Source organism: Pinus tabuliformis, chromosome 3_1, assembly GCF_031772625.1.
Source record: "Pinus tabuliformis cultivar Carrire ecotype Pingquan chromosome 3_1, CPIR1, whole genome shotgun sequence".
Taxonomy (NCBI): domain Eukaryota; kingdom Viridiplantae; phylum Streptophyta; class Pinopsida; order Pinales; family Pinaceae; genus Pinus; species Pinus tabuliformis.
This window is the reverse complement of record NC_142301.1, coordinates 598,458,122-598,468,941: the sequence shown is the minus strand read 5'-3', so window position 1 is coordinate 598,468,941 and position 10,820 is coordinate 598,458,122. Positions and strand designations below refer to the sequence as shown.

The 10,820-nt window shown below is 41.6% G+C and overlaps 1 protein-coding gene across 1 annotated transcript; it reads right to left on the bottom strand.

Moving 5' to 3' along the window:
• Nucleotides 1–7,165: 7,165 nt before the first annotated feature.
• Nucleotides 7,166–7,651, bottom strand: LOC149188426 (uncharacterized). The gene has a single exon (XM_089409951.1). It carries the CDS (start codon nucleotides 7,649–7,651, stop codon nucleotides 7,166–7,168), a length of 486 nt encoding a protein of 161 aa, XP_089266077.1.
• Between the last annotated feature and the right edge of the window lie 3,169 nt (nucleotides 7,652–10,820).

The following is a 10,820-nucleotide window of genomic DNA, read 5'->3' as shown; positions in this document are numbered from 1 at the left end:
TTTTACAGGTTCCAACTGGGCTCTCCACAAGATGATCCTCGAAAAGATAAAGTACTTCACTCTTAGATGATAAATGAAATCCTCATCTACTACAGACTTCACACTTTAGGGGGCAATCTGTTACACAAAATATTGTCACCATGACTTTCTGCAGTCAGTGTGAGTCTATCATCACTCATACTGTCCTCCTTTGCAAGTCTTAAACCTCAGCTCTCCGTGTCAAGATTTAAAAATGAGAGAAAGTCCTTGAAAATCAATAAAGCTCTGGTTCCGCACTTTCTCTTACTGTTACCTGCAGTCCTGCACCCCTTGTTCATGTTACCTACGGATCTTCCTGCTCTGTCTCTAAAGGAGTGGGTGCAAACCCCTGTAAAAGTAAAAAAGGTGCAATTTTATTCTTAAAAACTCACTTTGGGTTAATTCAGGATGTTTCTGGAAGGAATCTTGACGTGGATGGTTCGCTCCTAGGTGGTTCATGCATCCCAAAACTAAAGGAGCTAATCCCTTGATGAGCGGAGCTTATCCCTTTGAAGGAGGGTTTTATCCCTTTGAAGGTGGACCTAGTAACTTCCCTCCATTGCACTATAAATTAAGGCATTGGGCTGGTTGATAGGGAGGTTAGAAGCTGAACATTTTTTAGGGTAAATTTCGTTGGAATTGAGACTTCCTAGTTAAGCTTGAGAGGAGAGATTACATACCTTTTGGCTTCATTGGGAAGATAGTGAAACTTGTCAAAGTAGAGGAGATTCTTGCTGGACCCTGGGAGGAGCTTGTACAGCATCAAGGCACCAAGGTTGTAAAGTTCTTCTTTGATTAAAGTTAATACAATCAGATTCATTTTTCTCAATAAATTGTCTTATATGGTTTGTTTCATGAATTCCTTGATCATCATGATAAATATTCTATATTATATTGGCTTTTCAGGTGCTATTTAATGTGTGTGCTTGTTTGTGTTTGTAGATTCTTTACAAGGGAGCTCATTTGGATCAATGGAGCGTGGCTTCCACAAACTTGCACTGGACCCGAGGTAGGCCTAAAACACTTGTTTTCCTTTATTTATAAATTGCATATTTAGAGAAATATAGAATTTGTTTGGTTTTCTTGTCGCTAGATATCATTAGATACTAGGGAGATTGGTCTTGTCCGCAAGAATGACTTATCCGGCCGACACATAGTACAAGGATGGAAACTTGTCCATAGAGATATTCAACATCTCAGCTATTCTTTGGGGTAGTTAAGAAATGGAAATTCTACAAAGCTTCTCAACTATGGTTAGACGCTGATATGCTTCAAATGGAGATCAATCCATAGATCATATGGTGGTGAAAAAAAGAGCAGTGTTTGTGAGATCTAAGAGTAAGCGTAATTGCTGATGAAGACCTTATTACATTGATATGATTTATATGTAATTTTGACTTATGTAATAATGTAAGCGTTAAGGGGGGAACTTGGAATAAAAGAGGGAACTTGGAATAATGCTTACTTTAGAAAATAGGTAAGATTGATTTGTTGAGTGGATTTGACAGTTTTCTCAACAACAATCCCTCATTTTAGAAACAACTGGATCTCATTAAAGCAATAAATAGATGATGTAATTATGTGATTCAGTGTAATAGGAAATAATTGTGTATGCACACATATTTGTTTTCTTTCTTTTGCAAAGTAATATCCATGTTAAATTTATTGATAGTATCCATGTTAAAGTTATTATACTATTCTCCCAAAACCTGTACACAACATAATATCGATACTCTAGTGAATGACATCTAAGAAGACTTCAAATTATTGAACCAAAAGCACAAATCAAATGATGATCACACGTTTATATTCTCCACAATCAAATATGAAGAAAACATTTTATAACTTTACCAAATTTATCCATTCAAAAATAAAATTAAAGTAACTAAAATCATATTGTGTATTGATTTAATGGGAGACATTTTCATTTTAATTTTGTTATGATTTGTTATTTGGGTTTTTTTTTCCCAAGGAAAAATCGTAATCTTTCATTAAGAGGAAAAATTACATGTAGTATATGCCAAAGGCATATGCAATAACTGTAGGTTGAAGACCTTGTCAAAAAAATGTAGTTGTATCAAAATGGATGGCCTTGCCATTTCCTGTACAATGTTCAGACTGTATGTCTATTTATTAGTAGAAATATAAATATATACATGTTGTTTTAGCTATAAAATCACAGCAAAATAAATATAGTTATGGCCTTTCCACCCTATGGTACTCCAGGTCTATATATGGCCTGTGATGGTACTGATAGAAATCTGTTCCCTATTGTTAAGAGATTATCCACATGCCTCGGGGTAGTAGCGAGCCCTCCTTGAAAAGTTTGTCAGCATCTTCATTGTATTCCCTATATATATGATGACAAGAGGTTGTGTTAAACACTGCTTTGAGATTGAAGACTTCATCCCAAATATTTTGAAGTGAAATAGCATGACAATGATTTTTGTTGTTGAACCAATTGATAATGATTTGTGAGTCTCTAAAGATCTGTATGGTAGTGCAGTTATGAGCTAGTGAAAAATGGAGCAAATGTCTGCGAGTGATAAGCTCAGAAAAGTTGTTTGTTCCCTCCCTTAGTCCCAATTTGACGTTTTAGCAATGTTGTTCCAAGTGGTATAGCAAGAAACCCCCTCTGCAGCCATGAGGTTGGGTAGCCCCATCGAAGAAAGCTCACAGCTATGATTTATCAATCCATCCATGTGGGGTTTTGCCTCTTCTGGGATGTCATGATAGGCTACCACAACCTTTGCAATGACAAGTGGCTAGTGGGCAGATTCGTTCTTGAATATAATACGATTCCCAGTGAGCCATTAGGTCCAGCAGATGATAAGAGGTAGGCATTGTGCTTTTGCTTCCTGATGTGTTGTAATCCAATTGTTTCATGCTTGGAGTATAGAAGAACCCTGCCATGCATTCTGCATAGAGAGTTGTTGTGTAGCATCTTGCCAGAAATGAGTGACGCATGGGCAGAGCAAGAAGAGGTGCTCATTTGTTTCAGATGCTTGATTGCATAAAACACACCAATTTGGGCCATGTATAGATCTGCGCATAAGGGCTTCATCTATGGGAGTTTTGTTACTTGAAACACTCCACATGAAGAGGCGTGTCTGAGTGGGATTTTTCAGTCTCCATATCTGTAGCCACCATGCATTAGTTAGCATAGGATTACGGTCCAACAGAAGATGGTTATAGCCCAGTTTTGGGGTGTATTTCCCATGCTCAGCTAGGATCCATACTAGAACATCAGGGTCCTGATTGAGAGTCACATGTGCTTCAGACAACGCCACTAGATATGATTCCCAGATAGGCTACCATTGTACAGGAATATCCAGATCATGTGCTGGTCTCCATTGTTGTCTAAATATGGTACTGTGATCATGATCAGCAATCTGCGCAATCGTCATGATATTCCTATGATTGAGATAATGTATGAGATCAGGAGGCAATTTATATCTGTTCCCCCCACCTATCCAAGGATCGATGCCTAAATGAACAGATGTTCCATTGTTGATGCGCCAAGCCAAGCCTGCTCTGATGAAAGGCATCGTTTGTAGGATTGCTTTCCATACTATGGATATGCCCCCACGAGGCCAGTCTTGTAAACGTACCCAGTCCAATGTTTGTTGTGGCCAAATGTATTTATGATATGTCACAGTGATCCATAGATTTTGTACACTGAGAGGGGACTAGCCCATCTTGGCTGCAAGAGCTTGGGCAAAAATAGGCAGATCTTTTAACCCCAACCCCCCCCCCCGATTTTTTTGGCATAGCAATTTTCTTCCAGCTTACCCATGCAAATGTTTTACCTTCCTTTTGGCCATTCCATAGATATCGACAACATAACTGTTGTATATGTCTGAGAATTCCCCGATGGATCCAAGCGAGTGACATCCAATATACCGAGGTGGCTTCCAGTATTGATTTTATCAGGATAAGTTTCCCTACACTTTAAAGAAATCTATGGTTCCATATTTTTATCCTCCTCTTAATTTTAATCACTAACCAGATCCAGTCAGCAATCCGATAGCTGTGGGGTTTGATCTAGAAGCCCAACTATTTTAGTCCATCCGAGAGGTTGTGTGATTGATAATGAAAATACTGGTGGGCTGCTCTATCCTCCTGTGGGGTGGTATGTGACAGAGTAATAGTAGATTTTGACTGGTTTTCAGCCATGCCTGTACCTTTTTCAAAGAGGGTTAGAATATCATGGAAGGAGGATGAATACCTGATGCTGCCATCCAAGAAGATCATAATATCATCTACGAAGATCAGATGTGTGAGGTGGCAGAGTTCTTTCATTTTCAGTCCTTTGAGTCTACCTTCCCTTTTAGCAGTGTCAATGAGCCTGCTAAGACCTTCCATCACCAATATAAACAGAAGAGGAGACAGTGGGAATCCCTGCCGAAGCCCACATTCGGAATGAAAGAATTGGAATGCCGAGCCATTAATTAGTACACTGAAGGAAGCTGAGGTTATGCAGCAGATAATCCAATCTGTGAATGCTAAAGGGAACCCTAAGTGGATCAGGATCATCTTGATGAAGAGCCAGCTAACCCGATCAAATGCCTTAGCAAGATCAATCTTGAGGATTATGCTTTTCAGATTCCTAGATTTAATAGAATGAATGGCTTCCTGGGCTGTACCTATGGCCTCATGGATCTTCCTGTTTTGGAGAAAGGAAAATTGCTTAGGGGAAATATGGTGGGAGAGTATGGGGCGAAGCCGATTTGCTATGATCTTTGCAATGATTTTGTATAGGGTATTGCAGAGTGAGATGGGGCGGAAATCATTGAAGGATGTTGGTGAATCAGATTTCGGAATGAGAGCAATGAAAGTGGCGTTGATAGCCTCATACATTCTTCCAGAGGTCCTGCACTCTTCAACAACATTGAGAAGATCATTCCCGATGAGGTCAAAAAAGGCTAAATAGAATTCAATGGGCCAACCATCCAGTCCAGGGCTTTTATCTTTCTGAAACCATTTTAAAGTCCCTTCAAGTTCATCTCTGGTGATAGGGGAAGTAATCTCAGCTGCCTCTTTCAGACCAACAAATCTTGGGAAATGCCCTGCTACTTGAATGATTTCAGCAAGGTTTGTAACCATAGGCTACTTGTATAGCTGTTGGAAGTGTGAGATGCCCAACTGTGATAGCTAATTAAAATTTTTCGCAATACCTCCATCCAGGGTGGGCATTTGCCAGATAGTATTGGAGGCTTTCCTTCCCTAGGTAAAATTTTGGAAATACCTTGTGTTCTCATCCCTATCTTTGAGCTAGATTGCACGACTCTTGAGTCTCCAGGTTTCCTCTCTTTCCTTCAGAATTCTGGCTCTTTGATTTTCCAGCTCGATCAGGTTTAATTTGGCTTCAGCACTTAAGAAACCCATGTTGTTGTCATCCATAAGGTCTGCCAAGGCTGATTCCATAGTGGAGAGGGTATGGGTATCCCTTTGATGTTTTTCCTTTGCCCACTTGATAGTGAGCTTTTTAAGCTGAAGAAGATTTTGACAAAAACCCTTGGCCCAAGTGAGTCCCTGTGAGGGAGGGTTTTGTGACCAGTAATTAGTAACCAAATTTTTGTACGAGGGATGATGTAGCCAGGATTAATTGAATTTGAATGGGGCTTTGTGCTTGATAGGCGAACCAGCTATTTCCAGGTAGATAGGTGAGTGGTCGCAGATGCCTCCGGATCCAAGCCACTGCCTATAATGAGATAATCATTAAATCAATAGATTTTTGATGACGAAACGATCCAGTCTTCTGGCGAGGGCTGCCTCCCCAACCCTTCTATTCCTCCAAGTAGGCAGTGGTATGTTCATAGGGATATCTGTGAGGTGAGATTATTCGAGGAGATTTTCCATAATATTAGAGAGTGGATCAATCTGTGCCGATGATCCCCAAGACTCACTGTATCCAATGGAAAAATTGAGGTCCCCTCCCAAGATGAAGTTGTCTGGTGAGGTCAAGGAGAGATTGAGAAGTTGATTCCAAAAATCCTCCCGTCCTTGACACGACCCATAAACATTCATGACATGGAGCTCCATGCCCAACTCCGCAGAGAAAAAATCTATGACACAACCCATAAACATTCATGACATGGAGCTCCATGCCCAACTCCGTAGAGAAAAAATCTATACCAATGAACCCCTTCCCTCCCCAAACCGATTTAAGGTTTATAGATCGGGGATTATATCCCAAGGCCAGACCACCAAATCGACCTACAACGTCTAGAGCAATGAATTCCCATCCCAGACATATACTCTGCAGAACCCGAGTGATGTGGTGAGCTTCCCCAAGGTTTCTTGAAGAAGGATAATATCAATAGGCTCAGCAGTAAAAAGTTTGCGAAGGGCTAGTTTTTTGGGAGAGCTAGCCAAACCCCTGCAGTTAAATGATAGGCATTTCATGGGGGAACCATGTCGAGGGTTTTCTTAGCTCTAAGTACCCGATCTAATGAGGTTTGCCTTCCCGAGATCACCTCAGCACCTGCTCGAAGAATTGCATGCGAGAGGTATGATTTGTGCCCCCGGAGAGGTTTGATAGATGTTGTGGGGAGGGATAGTCCAAGACTAGAGATTGATTGGTGTGTATCCCCAATGGGAGGTCGAGATCGCAGGTTATATGGATGAGGGGGTGTCGAGGGTGGCGATGATGGGGAAGAGGTGTGATCCAGAAGAGTGATAGGGGAGGTAGTGGAGTAAACCAGATGGTGAGGGAGAAGGGGACAGGAAATGGATGCAGGAGGGGTGGAACGATTCTATGTCAATGCATTATGCATATGATGTGCAGATAATGCATAAACAAAAGATAGAATAGGGGAAGAGGGAAGAGGAATACCCGATGAACGAGCCGCTTCTGCAGCTGCCCTGGCTCGAGTCAGAGGAGGAGATGGAGGGCCCGAAGGGTTGCCTAAGGAGTGCTGGTCTGGCTTGGATGGAGTCGCCTTCCGAGATGGGCTAGAGTGGCGGTGGGGTGTTTCCTAGGGATTTATGGGGTTCCCTTTTCATTGCCTGCTTCCTATCCCACAGCTGCTTCCGGGGGTTTCGAGACCAAAGGGCATTCCTTAAATAGGTGCCCAACCTTGTGGTACCTTTGACATCAAAAAGGAACACCCTCATAATTTAAGATCTGAACCCTGGTGAAATTTCACCATTGCAGGGTAATTTTTTCTTCGAGTCCTTCTCGGGTGTCCAGATGCACTAGAATGCGGGCTAGGGTTTGATTTTTGGACTGTACGATGGATTTGTCATAATCTAGGAAGGTGCCAAGGGTATTCCCGATCCTTACAAACACTTCTTCTGACCAGTACTGGAGGGTAAAGCCTGGTAACCGTACCCAAAGTGGTCCATCTCCTATCTGCTCTCTTTCCGGATCAAAAAGAGGGCTCCATCTTTTGAGCAGTATCAGAGCCATTTCGATATGCCAGAATCGAGCCAGAGCTAAGTTCGTGTATTCTTCAAGTGCGAAGTGGAGCACAAACCACCCACGAGGTAGTATTTGAACCTCTGGGAGTTGTATGAAGATCTGTCCCCATATCTCTTTTACCCATAACCCCAATCGCTCCGCTATGTATGTTCTTCCACGAACCCTACCCACCAGCACTTTCCCTGCTTTATCAACAACTTCCCCCATGGTGAGTCCTTCGCCGAACTTGATGGTGTAATCCTTACCGGATGCCTTGACACACTTTGTTTTCTTCTTACCTGTTCTCGGCGCAGTAGGGTGATCCTGTAAAGGGTCCGAGGGCCTATTTGATGCTGGATGAGTCTCCGCCAACCTAACTCAGATTACCGGGGTATCGAAGCAACCAGATGGAGGAGCAGTGTCCTATGTTTTCTCGCCAGATCCAGGGTGATCAGAGGTCTTCTGAGTCTGTGTAGCTGTATCAGGTTCGGGGCCTGGGCAGGAGGATGGATTTCGAGAGAAACAGAGTTCCATAGGAGGCGCAGGCTCGAACAGAGGGGATGAACAGGAAGCTAGCAGGTTAAGGGCGTTAGGAGAAAATGACAAGCAGTCAAAACCTGGCGATTCGATGGAGAGGGACGCGATGCAAAGAGAGGAGTCCTTATGCCCAAGGAAGGAGACAACTGGCACCAGAATCGAGCTAGATAGAGCAGAGGAAATGGGAGCCATTTTAGGGTTAGGGTTGCAAAAAAACAACCTGCTCCGAGTAAGGATCCAACGAGTAATCTACTGCATTGAGCTCCATAACCTCCATGGTAACCGTTAACGTTGAGAGATGGAAACACCTCATTTGTTATTTGGTTATTGAGCTTAAATGTTCATTTTACAGTCCAATGTTAAGGCTAGACCTAACATAATTTCATATAAAGTAATTAGAAGTAAAAAAATATATGTGAATAAGATTTTTAATAGGGATATGAATAAAATATTTTAATATGAATTAATATTGAAGTATATTAAAAATATATTAATAAAAAAACCAGTTTAATCAGTGATAGAAAAATTCCATACACATGTTATGTAATCTCTATAACATTTAAAAATATAATTTAAATAATAAAAAATTACACATTGTTTTTTGCATTCTAAAAAAAATTTGACCTCTCCACTCATATTAGACCACTCATATTAGATGCATTGTTAAAATAGATATATACCAACACTGTATTATAAAAAAACACCATGACTACTCTTTCTCTGGGTTCCAAAAAAATTGGAAGACAATATCCGTATATAAAATACTGTGACTACTCTTCCAGGGCTACAATACAAAAAAAACACCATGGCTACTCTTACTCTGGGTTGCAAAAAAATTGGAAGACAATATCCGTATATAAAACACGTGACTAGTCCAGGGCTACCAAAAAAATTGGAGGGCAATATCTGAATATGACATATTGCATCAGGACAGAATAACCATCCTGCCAAACGCAGAGAAATTAATCAGCCAGTGGCCGAAAATGAGGGTATTGAACAAAATAACCTTGACTCATAACTACTATTCCACAGCAGGCGAGTCCTGCGTCAGAAGATCTCCGGAAAGAGAAGGGAAAAAAGGCTAATGATTTGTCTGTTATATTTTCAAAACGTTTGAAATGTTGGGTGCAATAAAAAGACTTACCCCTCCCGCATTAAGCCCTTGGGATAGACCTTTTCAGGGCAGCAAGTATTGCAGCAAGAATGAATGCCTTTGGCCAAAGTTGTTCCCATCCTTCTGAGCGATGAGAGAATCGGTGACATCATGGAAGCAAATACCTGTTTCTTTACGTTTCCCCGCTTCGGGGGAAGCCTAGCGATCCTTCCTTGCGCTCTGCCAGTGCCAGAAGCAAGCCCTGCCATGAGCACACAAGTAAGAATCCTCCGATAATTGATTGCCTGTGCTTGGAAAGCAGAAAGCAAAATTGAGATGGAGAAGCATGATATTAACGAGTGGATCGATGAGGGGATCAAATTTATGGGCAACGTGAAAGCTGAACGGCAGCAGCTCATAAGGCCATTCAAGTGTGAAAGGAGTGCGAGCCATTATGGATAGTCTGGACGCTAGGAAAGTATTCCATTGTCTTCTAATGTTTGTGAAGCCGAGTTAGTTGAATTCATCCACGTGAAATATTAGGGACCAATGTAAAGCCCACGGAATGGAGGATCAATCCAGGGACAACGGCATACCACTCAATCATGTGGACGACTCTGAATTCCGGGATAAAGTGGGATGACGGTGAATCCTTTGATGCATGTATTTATGTGAAGAGGATATGACAGAGTTCGAATTAATACTCTTAGCTCGTTTATGTTTTGAATTTCACTGGCATGCACTCTGGTGATATGTTATTTTAATTGTCTGAGGACAATTTTTTTAAAGACACGTAATCGATGGTTTGCTTTTGTATTCTTCTTTTTTCTTTTAAATATTTTGAAAGTGATTTGTCGTTGAGAATTTGTTGATTTTTTTTAATGTAAACCCAAGTCTATACGAACCTTTATAGAATCGTTTAAAATGTATAAAATTTATAGAGTCGTTTAAAATATAATTTTTTATAAATATAGTTTGCATCACTACTAATTAGACAAGTGGTTAGCTTCTTACCATTAGAGTATCTCGATTGCGTGTTTGAACACGCCGAGTATATCTCGATTGCAGGTTCTTTGGACCTGTCGACGTGGCCAGCCGGTTCCTCTCTGTCTCGGTTACCATCTATTTATATAATTAGAGAGATCCATACCCTGCGGAAGTCGCAAAACTCGCGAAACTTTTGTAATGGAGAGCTCCCGCGGCCATGTGTCTTTTCATTGTACCTCACGCAGTCTGTTCTCTGTTCTCCCACGGCGAACGATTTCGGAATGTTTAAGATATTGCAGGCAGCATGGCCATGCATATGCCCCATCCCAGCGCTCAAACTATGGATGTTATGTGGGCGGATTGATGGATTGCACACGTAGAACCCATGGATACATAAGCTCATCCCGTTACGATCTTTAATGCACCTTAAGAGTACGTGACTGTGACAGTTCTTCCCACTGACATTTCTTCGGTGACCGCACAGCCAGGCAGCATGGCCATGCATATGCCCCATCCCAGCGCTCAAACTATGGATGTTATGTGGGCGGATTGATGGATTGCACACGTAGAACCCATGGATACATAAGCTCATCCCGTTACGATCTTTAATGCACCTTAAGAGTACGTGACTGTGACAGTTCTTCCCACTGACATTTCTTCGGTGACCGCACAGCCAGGGATGGAATTTGACGGGGTGTTGTGCCTGTCAAATACAGCTTAAAATTTTACAAGACACTCAAAATTTTTTGTGGGAGTTGTGAAAACAGCGGGAAAACTGGG